At 37.2% G+C, this 26,648-nt stretch overlaps 1 protein-coding gene across 2 annotated transcripts in view; it reads right to left on the reverse strand.

The window, feature by feature from the left end:
• The window catches only part of PRKN (parkin RBR E3 ubiquitin protein ligase), a 721,348-nt gene that overhangs the window by 253,734 nt on the left and 440,966 nt on the right, over positions 1-26,648 (reverse strand). For both annotated transcript variants that reach the window (XM_071549419.1, XM_071549418.1), the window contains one exon: positions 22,926-23,062. In XM_071549419.1, the coding sequence (XP_071405520.1) occupies positions 22,926-23,062 (137 nt within the window). The remainder of the gene's footprint in view (positions 1-22,925; positions 23,063-26,648) is intronic.

A 26,648-nucleotide genomic window follows, 5' to 3' on the forward strand; every position in this document is an offset into this window, starting at 1 on the left:
TTGCTCATAATGGCTAACATTCAATCCAAAACCCACAGTCTTTCACAATTTTATAGGAACAGTCCTCCACAAGACTTGCTGCATAAGGGTGAAATTCACTCTTCTTACCTAACCACACAGCAAGGTTAGATCACCTTCATTATAAGAATTATAATATTTCCATTTAATCTTTATCCTCCCCTGTCAGTAAAATACACCTCTCAGCTTTGTATGTCAGGCTAAGTAAAGAAAGCTTACATAATTCCGAAGAACATTTAATACTTAATTTTTTAATTAAAAAAAAAGCATATTTCTAACTGGCCAGCCAAATGTATTTAAAAAAACCCCATGTATTTTATAGCTATCATTACACATAAGCAAATAACCACGCAGATTCACAAACATCATAAGCTTCTTTTAACACACATACAAATTCTTTTAAAAGAAAAAAACATAAAAGAACATTCTGCAGGAAACTTCCCCTAATATTTTTCAGCATAATTTTTTAATAACAGCAAATATTTTTTTGTTACTCTGATTCTGAGTACATGACCTTTAAACGTATCATCTTGCCTGCCTCTGTACATCTTTTGATTTGTGACAACAAAATAACAGTCACTAGCTGCATTAGTTCATGATGGTGACTCATCTCTGCAGAAGTTAAATCCTGGCTCTTATGATCCTGGCTCTATTAAAGCAAATTGTGCCATTTTTAACTCAACATTAATTAAGAGCTTGTTACCTTTTGCAGGTCTTTCTAATGGAACTGCTGTGGAGCTGCCAAGATATAAAAATCCTTGTGTGTCTGTTTTTAAATGGACTGAGGAGAGAATATTCTCCCAGACAGAATTTGAAAAAAAATTTAAAAAGAGAAATTGACTATGAATGACTGTTTGCTTTCAGGAAAGTAAGGTCTTTGCAAACATTAAAGCAAGGAGCTAAAAGCAAAGACAAAAAGCTGCTGAGTTGCCATCTCTTATCAAAGGACTCATCCTGAAAAGCTGACCTCTTTTCATTTGATTTAAAAAGAATGGTCAAAGGGTCAAAGGAGAGAATGAGGACAAAAGGAAGGAGAAGACAGAAGAAATTATGAAACTGCTCGAAAGAAAGAATCAGGCTGAAAGCACGTGTGTCTCCTCTAACACATAAAGCCACAACAGAAGGATGGCATGGTTGGAAGGCTGGTGCTAACAACCAACAGTTCTGGCCTAGCTAGGAATCTCAGTAAAGCAGGGTTTTTCTCCTCTCCAGGGCATAAATATCTCACTTTAAGAAGGCTAGAAAATATTAATATATTCACTGAAAGTCACTCCTTTCATCCACTCCATAAGTGCATGCAAAAGTTTCACCGCACAGTGTATCTCACAGCTTTCCAACAGATACTGGGCAGTTTCGTTTATTGATTTATTGCGGTATGTGAAGTGTAAACTGATTCTCTTGTTATTTAGATGTATCCACAGTTTTCACATCCTGGGTACTGACAGGACATAACTGGCTAGCAGTTTTACAAAGTAGCACATTTACACCTTGGGGAAATATCTTTTCATGGTGTTTACTGGAAGTGCTAATTGACTTTTATTTCCTAATAACTGTTGAAACTAATAATTTCAGAAAAGCTGGTGACTTCAAAGAACTGTAAATTAGACATTAAGACGTCTTTCAAGCTGTCTAGCCTTTATGTGAAAATCTTAAAAAGTTATTTTTAAGCTTCTGTCCTCTAGACTGAATTAATGATGTCATCAATAAGTCAATCATAACTGTCATAATGCAGGATGTTGAGAATCTAGTAACATCATATATGTAATTACTACTACTGTAAGCCATCAGCTGCAGCTAAGACATTTAAGACACACTTCACGTGCCTCAGGAGTTGGACTTTGAAAAAATGATCTTTCTGGGAGCAACTGACAGTCTCTTTCCTCACCTTCTCATACCACATGTTCACACCGTTTCTTAAAACGTTGAACGATTTTGCAGAGGAGTTCAAATTAAAATTATCACAAGTCCTGCAAAAATAAGCAGATGGACAGAAGAAAGGTACCTTCTAAGTGTCTACAGGAAAGGTGGAAATAAGAACTCATACTGTATTAGATGGCAGAGAATTCGCAAAGATAACTGACCTTAAAATGACTCCATTGTGAGAAATTTTTCAGTCAGTGCTTCCATGTTCTTAAGATACTACAGTCAACTGACCAGGAATCACAAATCCATGAGAAACCACTCTATGTTTTCCTGCAATTGAGAGAAATCACTGCAAGGCCAAGCCTGACTACTTTCTACTGCAGCATCAACAACAAAGCCCATCTGCAAAAGTTCTTGCGTTAGAGGTGAGCAAAGTTTTAAAAAAGGACATTAGAAAAAAAATAATGTAATTTAAAAATGGTAAGTAAAATAAAAGAGAAAAAAAACCAAAAGGAAGATAAGGCTGTCTCACTGTAACCTCCCTTTCCCCTTCCATAGAAAATCCAGCCCAAACCCTGCAATTCACAGATGGCAGTATCAATGCCAAGGAACACTGTAAGAGGTTTCACTCACCCATAAGGCTACTGGAAATAGTGATACCAGGAATCATGACTGGGACCCATGCACTTATAAAAAGAGATAACCTGATCAAATTAAACAGGGCTGTTTTTCATTCACTCCATAGGTTCTGACTCATTCAAAGGATATTAGCACTCACAAAGCTGACTGCCAACTGCTTCCCTATTCAGTGCATATAATTGGAGTGGAGGTGGGAGGTGATAAAAGCAGGAAAGAGGCATAATAAGACCACAGAACATAGTGAAAGGTAAACCTGGCCAATGGAGTTAAAAAGAGGGGCTGGAAAGTAAATTAGACACTTCATGTTGCCAAACCAATAAAACAGTGAGAGTCTGGAGAAGAAGGGAGAAACGAAAATTGGTGAAGTTCAATCAGGAATGGAAAGGAAATGGACCAGTAAGAACAAAATGAGCCACAGAGCACAGATAAAGAGAGTTACTTGGGAGGGAACTAAAGAGTGGAAAGAGAATAACACAGCACTGAAAACATCAGGGGATCTCAGCTGACTAAAGGTGAGAAATGAAAACACAAAGGAGTGGTAGAGAGATAATGAGGGGAGCAATGAGATGTTAAAACTGAAGAACTGAAAGAATACCTGCCATTTAAGTATGCCAGTAAACTTTAGAGGAAACTGCAACAGAGCAAGCTGAACTGGCAAGATCACAAGGTGAACAGAAAAGAGGTTCAAGTAGTGAGATCAAGAGACTTTAGGATGCAGTAAGATGACCTCATCAGTGCTACATATACCTGCACAGACTCCTTTAAAGCTGACTAACTATTCATCATTATTTTCTGTCCCACAAGCACATTTCCTCTTATAAGCTAGAGTAGCTTTTCATCAAGGACGCTTCCAGTAATCAGCCACATTGCTGCTTTTAGAGCTTTGAACTGTTTGCTGGTTTGCATTTTGTCAGCACCTAGTGACTTCCAGGTCTGAAAGTACAATTCCATCCTGTTTGCTTCATCAGGAAACGAGTTTTAGCACAAGATTTCCACTATGTAACTCTGACTATGAAGTCATATTTAAAAAGCCAAGTGACTCAGGATCCATATGAAATACACCCTAAATCCTGTAGAGCAGACACAATAAATTTCTATATTTAAAAAACAAAAGTGGTAAAGTAACATAAGTAATTCCATTTCCAGTTTATGCTCTGAAGTCTATGGGTCTGATAACACATCTAACACGTAAATGCAAGTTTTAAAGTGATTTCAGAATAAACCTGAAATATGTTCCACTAATATTTCATTAATGGTCTAAGCTGTTGGACTGAAACACATGGGCTCACAAAAACAAATACTCAAGAATCACTTTTAACACCATTTTTTGAAATACCAGTGAACAACTCCTCCAGGACTTTCCCAATGAACAACTCCTCCAGGACTACATATTTGATTGATGCTTCCATCTATTCCCAATGTTCCTTCTCTCAGCTATAGCATTATTCAGAAGAGTCCTATTTTATAAATAAGCCAGATACCCAAATTTCTAATGATTTTTTTTTAATATAAACCCAAGGTTTGGAGTCACAAAATTAATACTTTTGTAAGGCTTAGCTCCATTCTGGGTGCTGTAACACCATATATAACAGGATCTGCTATATTTATATGTCATTTTCCCCTAGAAGTGAAGAAACAGACAGATGCCGTGTTGACTGCTTCAGAGAGAAGGAAAGGGTTATTAGAAATGGGAGCTCTAATAGAGCCATTGTGCCCTATTTCCCTTCTAATAAGTGTGATCTCTTTGTGTCCTTTAGCAGGGTTTCCAAGATGCTAACCACTCAGATCTTAATAGCCATATAGAGTCTCACAAGCCAGCAAAATTTGATGACAGAATAGTTTTCTACCAACTTTTTCTTGTTCTTATATTTATCTCAAATGTAATCCCCACAATATCTAATGATATTGCAGTTTTGCTTCTGTTTTACACTTGTGTTTAGTGACTCACCCAGTCATCTTTAAGTCTTGCAACTCTACACATTGTTTGGTTCATCTTCCTACACATACTTCAGTATCCTTTTCACTTGAATCTTCATCTTTCAAAATGTTTTCTACAGTCTTATAAAAGGCACATTTTTTCCCCTTAAAGTTTTCCTTTAATTGCCTTTTTCATTTCTTGTGTAGATTTGAGCTTAAAGTAGAGGGGACCATAAAACTCCCCTTGAGGTGTCAAATATAATTTACTCCTTAAATATTGTTTTAGGACATGGGAGAAGTGTCATTAAGAAGAGATAACATAAAAAGAAGGAAGAAAAGTGAATGGACAGGTAGTCTAGAAGAAAATGTGAATTAACAACATAGGTAAAATGAGTAAAAGGGCAGCTATGGAGTAAAACTAAGGAGGTGGCTTAAGGAAACAACAATCTTACAAATGGAAGTGGCAATCACAGCAAAACAACAGTTGTCTAAAAGTCCCCTTCAGTTTCTCAGAGTAGGTATATTGGCTTGAACATCTCTGTAGTTTTAACTCTGAAGGCCAAAATGTAGAGAGAAAGCAAGTATCAGCTACACTTCAACTTTCTCCAGAGTGGAGTAATCACACTGAATCACACCATTGTGACCCTCTTCATAGCATGGAAGAAAGAGATATCACCAATTCCTTCTCCCTGCATTCAACAGTCTCATTTTCATTTCTGCAGGTGTTCTTACTGGCTAGAGTCCACTTCCATCTTTCCTTTATGTTTGTTTATTTCTCTTAATATCTATTCTCATCTTTATTATTCTTCCTATACCTTCATGAGTTTTACATTACATTGTACCACATTATGGCAACTTTTTTTTTTTTTAATAAAATGTAGGATGAATGAACAAAACAGCAAACAGAAAAAAAGACTGGAATATTCCACAGTAGGGGAAAGGATATAAGTCTTTAAAAATAATGAAAAATAAAGGCAGAAACTCCTACCACAACTGACCCACTTGCAGAGCATGCATTCTGGTTCAGTTCTTCTAACATAAGATAAAGAACCATATCCTAATTACCTCCTTTGCAGTTGCGGAGAAATACCTTAAAAGAATATATGACTTCATTAAGTGAAGTAGCAAAAGCAGTATGACAGTTTCTGACATCTCTTGACTGCTAAGCCAAAAGCTAAACCTTTTTATATGTACTTATGTGCATGTATACATATATCATAGAATCATATAATTGATTGGGTTGGAAAAGACCTCCAAGATCATCGAGTCCAACCCTTAGTCACACTCTAGTCCATTTACTAGATCATGGCACTCAGTGCCACGTCCAATCTCAGTTTAAAAACCTCTAGGGATGGTGAATCCACCACCTCTCTGGGCAGCCCATTCCAATGACTGATTACTCTCTCTGTAAAGAATTTTATTCTGATATCCAACTTAAATTTCCCCTGGCAGAGCTTAAGCCCATGCCCCCTTGTCCTATTGCTGAGTGCCTGGGAGAAGAGACCAGCCCCCACCTGGCTAGAACTTCCCTTCAGGTAGTTCTAGACAGTGATGAGGTCACCTCTGAGCCTCCTCTTCTCCAGGCTAAACAACCCCAGCTCCCTCAGCCTCTCCCCATACGGCTTGTGCTCCAGTCCCTTCACCAGCCTTGTTGCTCTTCTCTGGACTCGCTTCAGCACCTCAATATCCTTTCTGAACTGAGGGGCCCAGAACTGAACACAGTACTCAAGGTGTGGCCTCACCAATGCAGAGTACAGGGGAAGGATCACTGCCCTGGTCCTGCTGGCCACGCTATTTTTGATACAGGACAGGATCCCATTGGCCTTCTTGGCCACCTGGGCACACTGTTGGCTTATGTTGAGCTTCCTGTCAATTAGTACTCCAAGGTCCCTTTCTGCCTGGCTGCTCTCCAGCCACTCTGTGCCCAGCCTGTAGCGCTGCAGGGGGTTGTTGTGGCCAAAGTGCAGGACCCGGCACTTGGCCTTATTGAACTTCATCCCATTGGAATCAGCCCATCTCTCAAGTCTATCCAGATCCCTCTGCAGAGCCCTCCTGCCTTCCAGCAGGTCGACACTCCCTCCCAATTTGCTGATGATGGACTCAATCCCCTCATCTAAATCATCAATAAAGATGTTAAACAGGACTGGACCCAACACAGACCCCTGGGGAACACCACTGGTGACTGGCCGCCAGCTGGATACAGCTCCGTTCACCAGCACTCTCTGGGCCCGACCCTCCAGCCAGCTCCTAATCCAGGAGAGGGTACACTTGTCTAGGCCATGGGCTACCAGCTTTTCCAGGAGTATATTATGGGAGACAGTGTCAAAGGCCTTGCTGAAATCCAGATAGACCACATCCACAGCCTTACCCTCATCCATCAGGTGGGTCACCTGATCGTAAAAAGAGATCAGGTTGGTCAGACAGGACCTTCCCCTCCTAAACCCATGCTGGCTGGGTCTAATCCCTTGTCCACCCTGAAGGTGCTGTGTGATTGCACTCAGGATGAACTGCTCCATAACCCTGCCAGGCACGGAGGTCAGGCTGACAGGCCTGTAGTTGCCAGGGTCCTGCTTGCAGCCCCTTTTGTGGATTGGGGTGACATTGGCCAACCTCCAATCATCTGGGACCTCCCCAGAGAGCCAGGACTGTTGTATTCTGTTTGAATATATATGCATACTAGTCCCTCACACACACAAATATTTATGTTTATATAAAATGCATAACATGATTTTGCAAGGGATAAAATAAACAGTGGCAAAACCGTGAGGGAGCTATGCAAGTCATCCTAACTGAGCAATATTAAGCTATAAAATGCCATCATTCATCCTGTGTTCTACATATATATTAAAAATATATTCCTATAAAAATTTTAAAAATATTTTTACAAATTTTATTAGTATTACTTTTCATATCCATCTGCTGGTAGAAGCAGGCTTCTTTACTGCTAAGATTCCAACTGTAGAGGGCCCTGAGGGAGAAGAATAGTATAATTTTTTAAAACCTCTCAAATTATGCAAAGTAGATTTCCAACATATAAAAAGTATCCTAATCTTAAAGTCTGCTGTGAACTAAAAACATGTGCCAAAGGAAATCAAGGATTCCTTCCTTAGAGCATAAAGCTTCCATTTTTGTTCCTTAGATTTGCAAGATATCTCTAATTGGCACAGCTCTAGTGCTGAACTGTGCCTAGACCTGCTCTTCAACAAATCTAACTTTTAGCACTGCTTGTGCACATTCCGAGAAGACAAAAACATGAAAAAGAAAATGCGTTTCTCTTGTAAGTTGTACTAAAAACTCTGCAACTTGATATTCCTCAGAGGTCTAGAATTGCAACTACACCCCACTTAAATGCTGCTGGAACAAGTGCAGGAGAGTTGATTAAAGTGGCAATAACTACACATGACTTAAAAATGGCCACACAAATGCCTAATGCTTTACAAAATGTGACACATGAATACAGTAAGTGACCTTTTCAGGAGTGGGACTGGCTGAGCAGGCACACGAGGGCAACTGCACACAGTGGTTTTGGGAGAAGTCACACAGGAAGCTTACTGCACAACCTGACTTTAAGTTTGCCCTTTTACATATAGGCTATCGACACCTCTTATAAACAACATAAACAAGAACCAGAGTTGTAGTTTGCATGCATGGAGATGGAAACAAGTGTTTTGGCAGTAAATTTTTCAACTCTATCTTCAACAAAATGAGTTAAGACTTACAGAAGGGCAGTTTCCAAGTGATGATTGTCTCAAAAAGACTGGAAGATCTCATTTCTCCAGGAGCAAGGAAAAAACTGTTCCAAGCCTAATAGGCAAAGTAATATATTTATATTGCAAAGTTACATTTCTCTAGCCATTTAAAAGGGATAAAGAAGGACTTTTAAAATAAGAGGAAAGTCTCATGTGACAGAATTTCGGAACTTACAATGAGCACTTAAGAGAACTGTCTTTTGATAATACATGTTTAAACAGATAACTACTGTAATAATTTATCCATAAAACCAATTAGTTTCATTGTAAACATATTTTGCCTTCAGCTCTGATAATTTTACCATTATATTTAGATATTCAACATACAGTAGGGTGATTGGATTTGAACTACAATGTAAAACTATTCTGTAGAGGATTGAAAAACTCAGAAAAGTTAATTGATTTATATAAAATGGTCAGAGGAAGATTTAGTTAATATAGTAAAAATTATCTGATAAAGCTAAATACTGTCTGTACTTTAATGTGAAAACTTAAAATTATAACATAGAGATATACTTGTGCATCTGAAATGCATTATCTTCCACAAATAAGATTTTAATTGCAATGAAGTTAAGATTACATAAAGTGAAAATATGTATAAATATCTGCACACATATGCAACTTGATTTTGATAGGCAGGAATCAGAAACGTCAGTCTAGAGTAACTTTAGTCCTTTCAGTTAATTTGATAAATATTCAAAGCAAGCTAAATCATGACTACTATTTGCAGGTGCAAATCATTGCATTAAACTGTGCCTAGATTTGCCCAAATTTCTGTGTGTAAGTCTATATCTACCTGCTGCGAGATCAGCAGTTTGTAAGTGGGAGGCTGAGGCAAGCCAAGATTTCAGTGTTATCTCTTCCAAATTTTTCTGGTGCATTAGCAACCACTTTCTGGCTGCAAACAATACCATACTGTATGTGTCATATTGTTAGTACTATGCCTTAATTTCAGATGTAAAACTGCCTCTCAAAATAGAGCAGAGAGTGAATTAAAAAAGAATGTCATCATACCAGAACTGTGAGAAACTAGAAAAGACAGAAGACCATATTTCCAGGTTCCTTGGATATATCACAACATATGGACTAGAGAACATTTTATATTTAAAAACTCTCCAAAATACTGAATTGTCATTCATAAGAAGACTGTCCTGTGCTTTTGAATTCTAAGGACTAAAATTTAATCTTATTTTGTCTTTATTGTTGTCATAAATCCATATTTTCCAATACTACCTAAGATAAGACATTTATCTAAGAAATATCCTTTGTTTTCTGGCCTCTGTTTAAATGGTCAGGAAGCTTCCTACATACATATGTGCCCATCAATCCCCAGCTTTTTGAATTTGGGAGATTTGTGTTACTGGGATGAATTGACTATAAAGAATTTCAGTATTATGATTAAAACCAAAGTTTTCCACATCCTAGGTATTTTTCAATTTCAATATTCTAATGACTACCTTTAAAACCATGGGGAAGAAGGATTTTAAACCATGAATAATTTTAGTCTATATTCTCAAACACCAAGATCCATTAGATCCGTGATCCCATTAGTTTCACTGGGAGTCATCCATCAAATATCTGCCAATTTAAAAACATGTAACTCCAGCAATTGCAGAACAATAACTTACACTTTAGAACACTGTTCTAAAAGGACTACAAAGATTTCTAGTATAAACAAACTGTGACTCTCAGTTGCAATTTAATGTTGCTTTCAAATATTTCACCTATGAGAGAATATGAATTACATGGTACTTTTAATTAGCATAGTTACAGCAATAATCAACTTTGAGAGAAGTCTTGGTCACACACCAGTCCTGATTTCTGGAATACCTGGCGTATGAATACAAATCTCCTTATGTTCTATGTAAGATCACTTCAATTATCTTGCTTTCCTCTCAGTCTGTACAAACATTATCAGCTGCTTTTCGCTGCTTTGTGAGACACAAAAAAATGACCTTAACATACACAGAGCAGCTGCAGGAGGAACCTGATAAAGTTACGAAACTCTCCCAGTGCAAGAGCAACAGGGGCTGTCCTGAATGTCATGGTCATAGTCTGTTGAATGACATCACTTATGCAACTTGTATGGCATCTAGAGAACAAACCCAGCATAGAGGTTTCCCACACTAGAGGAATCCTATTCCTTCCCAAATTTCAGTTAATGTCCAGGCTAGAGTACGGCTAAAGTGAAAGCACAGGTTAAACCACCTGACATTTGCTCTAAGGTTGGACCTTGCTATCTGCACTAAATTGCACTATTGTGCTGCTTCAGTCCATAGTTAGAGACTGTGCCATTTATTCTTTCAGTTCTACAAGTGCTGTGAATGCCTACTATTTTGTAAACAAACTTAGAATGATATAGATGAACTGTGGGTTGCTTTCCTGTGAGGATTTTACATGCCAAACACTTGAATGTCAAATCTATTATAAAATGCTGCTTAACTGGGACTTAGAATTAAAAGTGGTGGAACAAAAGAGGGAAAACACTTTCATGAGCTTCATCCAGGACATGAAATTCACTGCTTTGTTTAATGTGTATTTGGATAGTCATACAATGCATGAAGGGTTGTAATTACTTTCAAATACAATGTGTTTTGAAACAACATGTTTTTCAGGTTTGGATGTATTTCCAAATATGCTGTGTAAAAATGTAAGGAAAATTGGTTAACTTAGAAACAATAAAGCAGTTCCCTGAATCAGTCCAGCCTGATGCCATTGATGCTATCTAGCAATAAGGTTGATGCATGGAAATTCCATTATCCAGGAAAGTATGCAGGTCCATGAATAAACATGAGCATTTGAACACAATCAACCAGGTTTAAGCATAAGCAATATTCCTTCCATTGGTGAAAGGCCTAATATAAGCAGCAGAAACCTCAGAATTTTCTGAGAAGAAGGAAATAAAGGAGTGAACTGCAGGAACAATGAGTAAAAGATGGGGGAGTTTAGGGCCACCCTAGAATGAAACATAGAAATGGGGACAGAATAACATAAGAAATCTGTTAGAATTTGGTCCTCTTCTTTTTTGTGGAAGACACCCAACTAAGCAGAGGAGGTTTGGCCCTTTAGAGAAAATGTTTAATTATAGGCATAATGTGACTGTTTTGTCCTCAGCTTTTGATGTTGCATCTGTGATGGGAAAAGGCTTCCATGTAACACCCTCATAAATCCTGATGAAGTTGGGAGGACATACAGAGGCTGTGACCAGTTTTCCAAATCCATATACTGAGATTTTTTAATTAAAAAATAATCTACATTTATTTTGATAATGAAAATATTCTCAATGCTGATAGGATTTTGCATGTTTACTAGTAAACTATAATTTAATTTTTAAGAAAATGCAATGTCATGAAATTGATTCTTCAGATAACTCCTGTTGACTAGATTTTTTTATTATGAAAATTCTACATATCATTATATAGGGTAAATACATCATTTGGAAATACCTTTAAGGCCTTACAGTATTTTCTGACAAAAATATTTATCATTCTTTTAGAAAAATAAAAACTAATTTCTTATGTGGACTTCTGTAACACTTAAAGATGTAGAGCAAATATAGACTTGCACCAAATAAATTCAGGACAACTTCCATGATACTCTATGGAAACCAGTCTATAAATTCTTATTAAGAAAAAAAACAGAGTAAAAAGGTTCAAACAGAAGGAGGGAAGAGCATATACTAGTAGAATAAATAAGTCCCTGTGGATCGACATGCACTGTAGAAAAAAAAATTCTTATTTTCATTCTGACATATATTAGACATTCAGTTCTCTTGCTAGTAACTAGTTATGGTCAAAATATGTAATTCACTATTCATACCATCATAACAAAAGTCATGTCCAGCACAAAAGAGACCATGCCATTTCAGACCTGATATGTGCTCCAGATTTTAAAAACTAATTTGGTAGCTTGATTCATTAGTGGCCTCAAAACTCCCTATCCAGACAGCGTTTCATAGAGAAATATGGCTGCTGGCACTTCTCTGGTCATCTTTCCATTGAGAATAGAAGACTGCTATGTTAAAGCAGAATAAAGTTTGAAAACTTTTTAGAAATCATAGAGCACTGGATAGAAAAGTAGTCACACCACTGCATTTTGTGTTTTCTTAGTGTGGTATTTTGGGATGGTGATGTGCTTTTATTTTAAATACAGACACTGTCAAGCGTAAAAGATCTGTATAGAAAGTAAAAAATTTCACACTACTTACCCCAGAGGCTAGAATGACTTCCTTCCCAAATAAATAATTAGGCAGATTTGCAAAACACACATTATTTTCCCAAGTGACTGGAACGGCTCCAAGCGATTAAATACATAATTAGGTTGTTTTTCTAAAATGCATATTATTTACCTGAGAGTCTCATCACAGAATCTCTGGTAAATACTGTCTCCCTGCTAGCAGTTATTACCAAAAACGCCTCTATAATTTTCAGCCTTCCTCCAGCAGTGATAGCAACAGAGGATATTACTTGGGGCAATGGATCATGAAAAGCAAAATCTGACTATGCCAGGCAGCCTATTTAACTGACAAGCTGAGTTTCCCTTGTACCTGGCATTGAACTCTTTCATATGTACAAACACAGTAGAAAGCAAACAAAAGGAATTTTTGGTACTTTAATTTGTGTTTAGCTGGCCAGAAACTCTGCTAAAGGCTGTGCCTATCCATGTTTATGTCCATGCTACAGAAATAAGAGAGAAAAAAAGCCCCATACTTAATATTAACTGTTTTCTACCTGATAAGGTTAATGAAGGAAACATCATATGTTTGTCAAAAAACAAATAGCCCTCCAGTCCCTTTGACAAAGGATTTTTTCTCCAAGCAGCTGTCTGGGCCAAGTTATCAGAGCATACCAATCTTCACTTGTACCTACCCCTACCCCTCTAGGGGACACACAGTTACAGTGCAGGCATGCAACTAGTGAATGTGAATATTCCTGCTCAGCAGGCAGGAAACAAAATGGTCAGGCAATAAGACCAAGCTGGTTCACCTATGAAACCAAGAGATGATACCAAATGGCTTTTCTTAGTGATCATAGACAATAAAACTGACCCTCAGAAGTGAACCCTTTTCATTACTCCACCTTCAGAGTCAGTTTTGCTCATGCTTTTATCTGTTCAGAGGCCTTACTGCTTTGTGGTCCTTACAGAGGACATCGAGAGTGATCAGAATTTCAATTAGAAAAAAAAGAGGGCAGGAGGAGACAGCAAGGCATGACAAGGTGAGGGAGAGAAAAAAGACAAAAGTAAAAATGAAGAGCAAAAGAAAAGATGGAAAATAATCAGAGGGTGTGCTAGCAATATTTAGAGATCAGTAAATAAGGCAAGAGAGAGGGGCAGACAACAAAGGCAATGGCAGTGAAGGACAGAATAGAAAATATATTGCTTCTCAGAAAGAAAAGAAAAAGTACATAATGAAAAGAAAAAGTGTAGAACCAGGATAGACTTATTCTTGGGGGAAAATAAAGAAAGGGAACAAATAGAGAAATAAATCAAAAAACTAAGCAGGAGAATTTTACTGTGAATACCTTTTACACTCTATTTCCCAGTAGTTTCATTATTTCTGTTTTTTAACGTGTTCAACTAAGCTATTTGTTTTTTATACATATATGCAAATTCACAGTCACAGCCAAATATCTTAAAAGGGGGTGAGAATTTCTTCAGATTTCTAATTTGGTGCTAACACAATAAAATTCTATCCTGGATATTTTGGCTATTTCTGTAAAAGTCTAACAGTAAAAGCATTCCTGAAGCACTGATGTCTCTTGCAATATGAGCCAGAAAGCTGAAGATGGAGTAGCTGAGGTATGCATCGAATGGCAAGAACTGCACACTTTGCCAGGTCATTGCTTTTATGGCAGTGTCTCATTTTTTATGAGGTTTAAAAAGAGACATCTAGGTCAAAGGGGAACAGAGAAGAGAAGAAAACAGGTACTGACAGGCAGACAGTGGGTGACTGCAAGCACACTAGGATGCTGCTGGATGGTATCAGTTTCAAATACAATTGTTTCCTAATATTCTGATCTCTGTTACAAAGAGACTATGGGATGCATCTTAGTGCTTCGGTCTACGCCTGTTCAATGAAGCTAATGCTTAACATTCCACAGAGTAAGCAAGGTACACAAAGGTATAGACAGAGAATGTGTGAATATTGTTTCAAACTTAAATTGTTAGTGAACGATATGACTATCAAAGTCTGGCAAATTTCACTTCCATAAGCATTTCAGAAATGGGAAAGTCTTATAAGAGAACCTCATTCACTCTCTTTTTCAAACCATTTAAACAATATATGAGCAAAATATACATTCTACTATGATTCTCAACTGACTGTATGTCATCTGCCTTTTACTCCTCAACTTAGCTGTAAATAAGACCGAACTGTGCACTAGGAAAGTCCCTTTTTAGAGGGTTTTCCTAATTCTATCCAGATGTGCTATTCACCTAAACTCTGCAAACTCCAGGATTAGTTTCCTTACAAATATTGAAAGGTCAAAACATAAAATATTGCAGAAAATATAGGGGTATTAAATTGTTCTGGCAGACCTTATTTTCTTGTCAATATCATTGAAATAACAAGGCTACACTGGTTTTAAAACTGGAAAATGAAACCTAAACATTGCTAACTAGCCCAAATTTCTCAGGGATCAAAGCAAAACAAACTAACTGTAAGCCTCTGAATGAGCATATTAAAACTCACCACCTGCTTAAACATGTATTTTCTATCTTAAAGGATCTAGACTTATTTCTGAATGAGAATAGTCTGTTATCATATGGTGGTAAGTCTCTATAAGCAATAGTTAATTATAAATTCCATGCTTATAAGAAGGGAAGGAAGCAAGGCTACTAAATGGCAGTAGGTGCCATGATGGCTTTTTTAATGTGAACATCGATTCCCCGTGGGCCAATATTGTTATTGCATACAGACCTTTCATTCATCACCATTTTCATTCACCACTATATTGGACTGTATTTGACCCAGACACAGAATGAAAATCTCTTTCCTGAATTTCACACCTTGTCTCCTTCCCCCCCATTTATTTGTTGTCTTGAAATATAATTTCTGGGGACATAGAATTTATTGAAACGCAGTTTGAACCATGTTATGCTTTATCACTCTCACTTGCACCTACATTGTGCAATCATTTGACACATCTGTTATATCAAGAACAAATTTGATTTAAGAGTTTTAATAAGAATTTGCATCAATAAATTATAACAGATTGGTGATTAGTACTATTATTTATATGCAATATTTTTGTACCCCTTATAATGCTGATGTCTGCTTCACAGGGATTAATTATTTTCATAATTTTGTCTAAGTAGTAATATAGAAAATGTCAAAAAGAAAATTATATTTTCACTTCCCAGACACAGAAATTTAATTAAAGCCAATTCCTTGTTGAAGGGGAATGTCCTTAGCTGGTTCTGTGATATGGTAGCAGCTCTACATTCTGCCATATGGGAGATCAAGGCTCAGAAAGTGACTCAGGGAATATTAATCATTAGGCTTCAGAGACTAAACACATGCTGAATGTGCCACAGTTGGTCCCAGCAGGTTATTTATGGAGTATATATGTTAGCAGACAGCAATGATTTCTTATAAAGGCTGCCGCTTGCACAGCCCACCTCAGAGATAGCGCTATGCTGAAAAAACACTCTGCTTAGATAAAAAATTTATCATTAGGAAACCTCTAATTATCCAAGTATGAAAGGTCAGCTTCCCCTCATGCTGCATGAGTGTAAGATAAACACTAGCACATTCCAGCTGTAAAATCAACACCTTCAGTCTGCTGGACATTTTTAAGACAAATACTCGCGTGTCTTCATTCCATGGAGGAACAGTCCATATATAAACTACTGAACTACTGTCATGGAGAGCTAAATTCCAAGAAGTGAGAGAAGCTGGAGGCATTATTTACTCATTTTGCCTACCCCCTCTTTAGCTCTCTTTTCTTTCATGCCTTGAACAGTTACCATCACTTCTCCTTAATGCATGGCCTCTTTGGCCTCTCTGTTCCTTCCCTTCATGACTCCTCTTCATCCTATTTCCTGTATATTATTCCTTCCTTCTATTTTGCTCAATTACTCTCATTTTTCACCCAGAGACTTCCTCATTAATATTAACTGCCTATGGACTAGAACAGGAGTACTGAGCAAGGCCATTCAGGACTTAAGAACACCATCCAGGGACAATTGAATGTAGTCCTGGTTCAAAGTTAATCTACAGCCATGAACGAACAGAAAAGCTTCTTGTTCAGAAGATGACCTTTCTTTCTTAAAAAAATACATTTTTCTGGAGAAGAGACTTAAGGAGATACAGTCAAAATCATTGTACTTGCTATGACAGTACTGACATATGATGAATTAGAAAATAGCTTGAATTAAAAACCCAGTCAGCCAGTTCAATGTAAATAACACTAACATAATAAAACTCCATGACTTGATTTTATTGTTCATGTATGTGATGGTTTTTCTCAAACAGATGGCAGTGACTTTTCAACCATATGCCCAAATCAAGTGATCACTGTAAGATGAACCAGTGTGAGAAGTGCTTTCACTCAGGACAAACACCTTTCATTTCAAAGACAAAGTCACAGCTTTCACTGACTCCAGTTGGGACAAAAATTCACCTTCACTTCAGCTGGATACAGAAATAATATAAGACAGATAGACCCCTTTGCAAACACTTAAGCAACTGCTCCAGCATGTTTATTTTATAATGACACTGGCCATCTTATTTTATAGGACAAGAAGTTTGCCTTGAAAGTTCATTTCTAGTTCCTCTTAAAGCCAATTAATTTCTAAGGAAGATTTTTTCATTATCTCTTGTCCTTCATTATTGCTAACCAGATTAAGCCTATGTGCACTGCCGTCTCTATGCAATTTACAAATGAAATATGTTGCAATAGAAGAATCAGTGAGAGATAAGGGAGAAAAACACCTATGGAAAGACATGCTGAATTTAATTATGGCCATTTAGATTTCTATAAGTATTTACATGGAATGATTTCATTGTAGCTGTTTCCAGACAAGAACCCAATGCCTGCTTCAGAAATACCCTGGGATCAAGCTCTGCTTGTTCGATAGATTTGGAGGCTGTTTAGATAGGGGAATGGCAATCTCCTGCTACAGAAACAGCACAAACACCTGAGGGAGCAAACCTCAGATGTCACTGCCTGAACTTCAGTCAACACTGAAAATGGAAATGAAGGAGCTGCTGTGACTTCAACCATGTCCTTTGAGCTAGTCTCATGAGCTTGTGCTAGTAAAGGAACATAAAAAACCACTTGATACACTGTTAGTTCATGTTTATTTTATGACCACAGTGAGAGGAGAAGGCAGAAGACCATAAAAAAATTCTTCAGAAAAACCACTTCAGGAAACTTCTGCAAATTCAATTAATCCTTGAGAGTAAAAATCTGGTTTATCTATATACTTTTAGTTCCCTTCTCCATCACATTCAGCTTCTGTACACTCAGATATTTCATTTCAACAAAAAATACAAAAATTTTATAGCTGTCAAGAATTTAACAACTGCTAAATATAAAACATAAAGAGTACTTTGAAGAAATCCTAAAGCTGCAAATGTGTGTGTTTCCAATTCCTTTGTATTCCTCTAATAATTCCTGCATTTTTTCCTGCATTTTCTGATTTCCCAGGGTACCTCAAATGTTTTTATGCAGGATTATTGGGGAACACAGATTTCAGAAACTGTTGACCTATTGAGGCTTCACACCAGGCAACTCTTATTTCTTGTACCAACAGATGCACTCTTCCACTTTAGGCCCCACTAAACTACGCCTGCTTCATCATGTTCTTGAAAAGGTTCTGTTCATAGAACACTGACCTTCACTTTAAAACCCCTTGCACATGCATACACCTGAAATTTAATAGAACTTTTGTTTGTAACAGAAAATAATCAAACACACTATTTGTGTGATCAAATCAAACACAGTTTTCCTCCTCCCTTTTTCTAACAAACTTTGCTTAAGCTACCTATTTATTCTCTGCTTTTCTTCAGGGGTACTATGATTTTGAAAGATGATTCAGAGATTCACGACTGTGTTGACATACTCTTATTTTACAAATAGCATGTAATGTGGGTAGAAAATTCAATCTGACCCTAGAAGCTTTCTTTAAACAGAAGATCATTCTTGAGGCAATTTATTATACTTTAAAGCCTTAGTCCTTTTTATTAGCAGTTCCATATACAAACTAGGGTAATTCTATTTATTTATTTATTTATCTTTGTGCTAAAATCAGATTACTTTCCAGATACAACAGTGTTTTACAGTCATCAGGAGAACTGCATCTTTTATCTGGATTCCTTTCATGCATAGGATTACTCCTAAGAAATAAACTGATGCAAAGACATTTTTGCAAAGTGCCTACAGCAGTGTAAAACCTTGCCTTTCCTTGGCGTCACCAACTTTTCTTCTACCAAAGATCTGTGGAAGCCTATTTTACCCTGGGGACCAAGACTCATAATGCTGTAATGCTATTTTAAAAACGAAACTGTGTTCATAAGAACAGTGTGTGATTAAATGCAGTAATATATTGTATTTTTGTATACAATTCCTGCTTTGAGGTAATGCTATAGGATTCTTTGTCCTGCACAGTAACTAAATAACCATAAATGATCTTTCATGCATATGCAAATCTATCCCTCTAAGCACCTTATTAATTATTTCAAAGATACTTGGAGGTCACCACTCATGGAAATTTCTATGCATGAAGCCTCATTAATACAAGACACCACACAGAGAGATGGGATAAATTTTTGTTGCCATTTAACAAGGGCAGAGAGTATAATCTGTAACGTTTACTTTTTTGTTTTAATGACCAATGAAATTTAGCCAATTCCTATCTACAAGTCCTTCCCTTGAGCTTGTACAGGGGGTTTGAACTGTGGGGCTGCTGCCACACTCCCCTGAACAGCTAATCCTATCAATGCACCAGTTACCCTTCTCAGAGCTCTGGTCCTCAATGCTGGCTGTTCTCAGCTGGAGCAGTGCCAGCTGGTGCTATAGATTAGCAGCTAAACACTAAGGAATTAATGTTGTTCTTCCCAAAATCACAGCAATGACACATTTTGTTTTGGAACAAAGTGCTATGGCATTATCGAGGTGATATATCATAGCTCACTAGCTGAGATTATAGCCTTCTTTTGAACACATTATCTCCTGCTTAATTAGGCCCAATAACAGAAATCAAAGCAAAGCAAGGATATAAACACACAAAATACCTCAATGCAATGACAAAATTCATCTTCTGGCATATCTGTGCCAGGAAGCAAGAAATTAAACCTACTTGAGAAGCACTATTTATCTGAAATCCCTAGATCCTTTCCAGCTCAAGTTATCATACACTTGTGATAATAACACTGATCTCGTCTGTCACAGTGACCCTTTGCTGTAGCAGCTGCTGTTTATTTTTATTCTGTTGTGTGTGTGGTGCTTTCACCTCTAGGTTGATCCAATAAAAGATATAAAAAACTTGCTATGTTGGTACATACCCTTGATAAAAATCGGGAACAGTGAGTCAAATGTTAATGGAAACTGCAGGCTATGTTCATTACGTTATCTCTATTTTTGAAAAACACTAGAATGAACAGAACTAATTGGAAGTCCAAACAATTTAAATATGCTTAATTACAAAATCAAACCCTCCTGTACAGTTGGGGGGCAATGTGTGCAAATATGTCTTGAAGAAATGGGCTAGTTTTTAAGTAAATCTGCTCTTACATGAAAATGACAAAATAACTTTTACAAATTCAAAACTTTAAGCTTCAACACCTAATAAATATTACTTCAGCATTGTCTGTGATGTTTAAAAATATATGTGATAATGCAGTCTTTTGATCTGTTTACACAACTCTGTCACCTGCTGTAACATAAATCTCATCGGAGTAAATATGACTTTGTTTTGTATTCCTTTTATAAGCAGGCTCAAATCAACATCTAATCTTTCAATAAGTTTATATCTAACATTTTTTACTTCAAGTCATGCTCTGTTAGATATAACATGCATTAAACCCACATTGCCAAAATAAAGAAAAGTCTTTTCTTGGCATGTCCCATGGTATTCATTTCTGGCAAGGGGAATTAATTTTAGACTTCACTGAGGTAATTAGAGAAAGCTGTGTCAAACAGTGCTTTATCATTCTCACATGTAAATAAAAACTGCAAATTGCAGTTGCAAAATGAAGATTATGAACTGTAGGCTGTAAAAATTCTATCTTTTTCTATTCAGTAAAAGTACCATGATAAGTGGGAAAAAACCCCACACAATACTGTCCCAAATGTTTCTTAACTGACTTCATTGGCAATGAAAGCTACTGGATCCATAGCTATGAAGGAGGCTAAAATCCTTTGTATCTGAACAGTAAGAAGGGGTTCGCAACTCAGGGATGTCATCTCTTCACAGGTGTGAGGAAACTCAGTCTCGTGACTTTCTCAAACAACAAAAAATAGTTAGTAGTTCCTAACTCAAGTATAACTTAATATTGGAGACAACAAAATTACTTGTATATCAGAAAGTGAGGTTCAGGTAGCTGCAGAAATGAACCAGTGAAGTTACAGCATCCCTGCTTAGATTCTTCATTCTGCAAAGCAGTTTAAAAGGTAATACTTCTAAATTTTTATTTTTTTTATTCTGATACACAACTGCTAAGACAACAGAGAGAACTAATGGAGGTAGCAATCAACAAGAGAAAGAAAATATATTGCATTTGTATTATTATTACTACTTCTAAAAGAACTACATTAAGGTGTAGTATTTTGAAATCAACTTTCTTATTTGCAGAGTTCTGAAACTTTGAGATTAACTATATTTTAGCATTCCCATATTTAGCTATTATAACACTTAAAGCGTAACACATCTGAGGCTAGATTGGCAACAATACCTTTTTCCATTCCCTCGGCTGAACTCTCACTTGAACAGCAGAAGTACACTCATACTTTATGCATCCTTTACAGCACACCTTTTTTAAGACAAGTCTATGCCTTCCTCAACATTTGAGGACTGAAATCACATCTCTGAGCATTCTAGCTCCAATTTCTTGTATATTCTCCTCATCCTATCCCTACTCTGCTTCTACTGCTCAATTCCCGCAATGTTCAACGCCAGTGCTTCAACAAATAGAAGAGGGAAAAACTGACTTGAAACTGCCTGTAAAAACTTCTGAAAACTTCTCAGTCTCCTCTCCAAGAGAAAGTTACTTCTGAAGTGAACAACCATTGCTGAAGATACATAGAAAAATCCTAATACAGGTTTGGTGCAGCATGACTAGCAATGGGTTTTCAGACAGAAGAGGTGGAAGAGTAATAAGTTGGACATAGAAACCTGAACTGGATGAAGTCCTGTGACACCAGCCAGAGCAGCAAGGAGGCCCACAAGAGAGAAGATTAGCTGGCTGCTGCACCACTAGCATAACTGATTAACCTAAGGAGCTAATAGAAGAAAGGGAAGAAAACCAATGAAAGAGAGGTAAAAAGGATGGATTCAACTCAAGCAGCTTATTAATTTGCATGGGATCAGAAAATGGATTAACTTCTGGAGAAGCAAGGAAGGAGGCTGAGAGCAGAGACTAACCACACAGTACTACAGTAATGTCAAGGTCAAGGCAAGAGCACTGGATATAAAGTTCCTGTTCAGCTTCTCATGACAATTTTTTCTCCACATTAAGAAGTGTTTTGTGTAGTATGACATCAATGTGTAAAGGCCGTAGCAGAGAGAACTGTTGGGGGGGGAGTAAAATGAGACCTGGCGAGACAGCACATAAACAGAAATTCTAATGAAATGAAAAGAAATGGTGCTCATTTGCTCTTGGAACATTTAAAAATAAATAATTTTAAGCAGTCCTATTGTACTTTCAGTATCCTCAAGGCATGTTCTCAGGTTAAGCAATGCCATTGTCCTAAGAAATTTTGTCCATTTTTCTCCCCTTTAGTGGATTTTGAAACTTACTTGTCAGCCAGTCAAGCAACCAGGCAAACCCATCCCTGTGCAGCTTCTAATATGCTGGAAAATCATTCTCATACCACAGTACAGCACTCGTGACAAACAAATATGCACATTCAAAATTAGCAACAGGAAAAAGAATTCTATACATAAAATATATTTCTCCACAGCAAAATTTTTGACAATTTTAAAGCCTGCATGCCAGTGTGATTGAAACAATTCTCAAAATAAATCTCCTATATTCTAAGTGAAACTTTGTTTCCTATTCAGGCAAAACAGGTAACCTGTCATGTTCTCAGGATGATCTACATTTCATTCAATGAAGTGAGAATTAATAGTAATAACTTCATCAACAGGAAAGTTATTTAAAATTACAACTGCAGTCCTTTATTTATTAGTACTTGCAAACAGACCAAGAAAGTTAATAATTTACTTAACTTGAAAGTGGAAATGTGGAGGTGAAGATGTTTTGCGTTTTTTTTAACCGAAGTGCAATGCTATCATCTGCTTCCACTTTATGATTACAAAATACTAATATGAAGACAGTATGCATTTGATTTTAAAAGAAACACTCTTCGGAATCCGGTTATTTCTCCAGTTCACATGCTCAGCAAGAACCACTTCCATATTCAAATATTTTCTCCAAGAAATTATTCTCCAACCTCTATGAAAGCAGTATAATTCCACTGATACACTCAAAACTAATAAGTGACAAAAAAATCTTAGTCTGAAATCAAAATCACATAAATTTTAAAAAATAAAATAAAATCATGTGAAACATACCTACACACGGGAGGGAATAGCCAAGCTGCGGGTCATGGATGAACTGACGGTCATTCAGCATAGTCACACAGTACAGATGGAAACAGTCCAGGCAAATAACATGGCGATGCACACATTGGAACACAAGCACAGGACTCCTGTTCAAAACAAAGCAGTGAAAATGATGAACAAGGACTGGACTGAACTCTGCAAAAAACTTCTTTTCAAACTTCTAATTTAATAATAATTTTTCATTGAAAATACAGAAGGTTATTATATACATAAAATTAGAATTTAGCCTGGCATATTGCAGCACTTTTAAAAGAGATGGTTTCTAAAATGAATCAGATGCGAGGAAATGGAAGTTAAGCTTTTACTGGTGTCCTAGTTCAGCAGGAGGGACCAGCTAACCCTGTGTGGGGGTGATCAAAGCTGTGTATTCTACCCCCTCTATTCATTCCCCAAGGACAATGGGCCATTAGCAGCAGCTGCCCAGGGAGCCATTATCACTTCACACCCAGCCTGAGGGGGGCGGAGCTGCTAATGGACCATCAACAGCTCAACACCCCCTGGCTCCCAGAGTCAATCACCCATTGTGTGAGTCCCCGCCCAGGGGGAGGGACTGAGAACTCCCTGAGGGTACATAAGGGGTGGGTAAGAAGACCTCGGGAACCTCTCGTCGGATCCAGAGCAGCAGCAGGACCTTGACAGGAGGAGATCCCCGCTCTCGCCCAGACCACAGCCCTCGCCTGCATCTCGCCTGCATCTCGCCTGTACCAACAGGTTTTTCTTTTCCTTTTGCTCTGGACTTGGGGGAACCACAGGGGTCTCAGCACAAGGGCAAACAAACCCCCTTGGGTTTGTGCCCCAGGACACTGGGTTATACTGCTGGGGTTTTGGTGAGTTGAAAGCAATTTCCCTTGTGTTTCAGTGTTGCTATTGTAATATTATTATTAAATTTTAGGTCTGACTTATAATCTCTCTCGTGGTGAGTTCATTTCCCCTGCTGGTTCACCTTCAAACCAGCACAACTGGAAGTTGAAACTGTATTGAAAACTGGAACCTAAAGCAAGAAAAGTGCTTTAGTAGCAGAAATCATTTGTATGAGGTGAGAAAAGATCATATATGGTAAAACATCAAATGGTGATAGATGGAATAAAATAGAAATGTGACTAGCTAGGAAAGCTAAATAGGATTTTGTGAAGACCATCCCATTCCTTCAGTCTCTGAAGGCCATTTGAACTCTGCATGGGGGCATTCCTTTGGTAACAACAAATAAAGTAATTCAGCTCCTGATCAGAAGTATGGGATTCAATCTGGGAACAAGACACCTAAACTTAAGAGCTGTATATTAATACCAACCCATATGCCAAGTGAGAAATTCCTGCTATAGTCAATACCTCCAGGTATCTGCATTAGGGTGAGCTGAATCACCAGCTTGGCTCCATTGTCTGCATGGACTAAGTCTCCATGGACCATTACAGGAGTTCAGACACCCATCCCACATGCAGACACCTACAAAGAGACAATTAAATATGGGTATCCCAAGGTTGTCAGAATACTACTTATAGAGTTGCAGAGAGGAAACACTTAGAAAAAGTGAAGGCAAACAGTTTTACTCCTGAGCTGGCCTGCACTGAGAAACTCTCTCTCCAGTGGTGATCACAGCAAGGTGAGGCAGTGGCTCCCAAAATCCTAACCAGGACTAGGACTCTAAAGGTGAAAGAAAAATTGAGTGATACAGGAAATATTACACACATGAAATGTGCCTTCACTGCAGGAACACACTGATTAAGCCTAATGGGTTTGTTCTAATGTAACTTAACTTCTGCTAACTCCTGATAGACGTATCTTAGCTGTCAATTCCAAAGTAATGTATAAGTGTTTTACAATCCTGCTTGCTTATCTCTTATCCTTCAGGGCTATTTTGAGACCTCTAGTCTCAAAATTGGAAAAATAAAGAGAGGGATGCATTAAGGTGAACACAACAGCAAAATTCCCATTCAAATGCTGAATTGCTTTAATTTGCCAGTGGACAAACACAGGTAGAAGTTTAACACAGTTATATTTTTTTAGTAACTGGGAAGAAAGATAATTATTTAAAAAAATAAAAGGAGGAATTCTCACACATTCATGGTACTGAGTGAGACAGATATCAAAATACAACCTCAAATACAGGAAGACTTGTGATAAAAGATAAGAGTTAGCAACAGAGGAAACCTGCTAGCTGATGCTTTGAAAACCCTCTGAAACAGTAAAACACCAGGCCCTCAATGTGGGAATGCAACTTCAAAATGTAATCAGTAATTTCAGATACTGTATATAAGCATTTAATCTTCCATGAAAATATGTTCTAGCTTTGCACATACTATAGAATTCATGCCAGTGTGTTGGTATCTCCAAAAATATAATCTCTGTGTTTTAAGGATTTTGTTGAATAAAGCAGCTTAAAAATGGAATTAAATAAAACCTCCCCATTACTAATCCTTATTAGTTGCCCACTTGCTGTTCTGAATGTATCAAATAATAATTTTAAAAAGACAGCTGTAAGGCAAAATGAAAATCTCATCTGTATGAGTTTAGTTCTGAATGGTCCCAAAATCATTACAGAGAGGTGGAGGAGCAGTTATCTTATCCCTACAGTGCAAAAGTCTCCATGGCTCACCAGTTAAATGTAATCTTTAGAAAAACATGCAAAGATTTCTTGCTGAAATGCAGCTGTAATCAAATTTGCCTGTAGTTTTAATGGATATTTCTCTTTTAAGGTTAATTGCTCTCTTTCATTGTTTCTGTATCTGAGTATTTTTTCTAGTTTCACAGGACACTCCCTGGTTCTAAATTCACACTTCTGTGACCTTCATTTCAATCACAAAATATATCTCATGCGTGGCGTGAGATCCATAAGAAAAAGACATCAAAACTTGAGTATCTTAAAAAAAACAAACAAAAAAACAGGCCAGGAATGAAAATGGTGTTCATTATTATTTCCACCTAAACTTGTATGGAACCAAGACTAACAGCACTACATTTTGCAAATGTACTACTACAATCAGTTACTACTGTAAAGTATTTTGTGATAACTCATTTTGCTTCTTAATGTGTACAACTGTTTGAAATCAAAATTACATTGTCCAGAAGAGGCACAGTCATGTATGTACACACTTAAATTGCATCTTTAGGAATAATTGTTAGTCTTAAAAGGTGCTACCTTTTAACACTATCAGACTCCAAGCTATGTGTGTGAGATAGGTATAAATCTGGGTTCTGACTATGTCACAAAACACATGCTTAGCTTTCACAGCTATTACACTGTCCACTAATCTTGCAGCTCCCAGTATCTGTGTCATAAGCCTTTGAGAAACTCAATCTGTATGCAATGCAGATTTATCCAAATTCACTTGGCATTGGAAGAGTCACTGCATTCCAACATTTGCAGAACTTGTATCAAAAGAATTCAATTCTAGTTTAAAAGAGGCATAAAAGTCTTGTTCCTGAGATCAGTAAAGATGAAGATGTAGTGATTATGTTCATAATCCCCAGATGAAACTAGTAAATACTCATTTAGGATAACTCCAAGAGTCATTGATAGAAGCATTGCTTGAACCAAACACAATTTATTTTAGAAAGGAGTTTTATGAAAGTAAAAAAAAAGTCATATAGTGTAACAAGGGCCCTTGCTCAATCTAACATAACAGGCTAGTAATGTAAATCTGATATATATTTTAGAAGGTATCTCACACATTC

The sequence above is a fragment of the Pithys albifrons genome, chromosome 2 (genome assembly GCF_047495875.1).
Source record: "Pithys albifrons albifrons isolate INPA30051 chromosome 2, PitAlb_v1, whole genome shotgun sequence".
Classification (NCBI taxonomy): domain Eukaryota; kingdom Metazoa; phylum Chordata; class Aves; order Passeriformes; family Thamnophilidae; genus Pithys; species Pithys albifrons.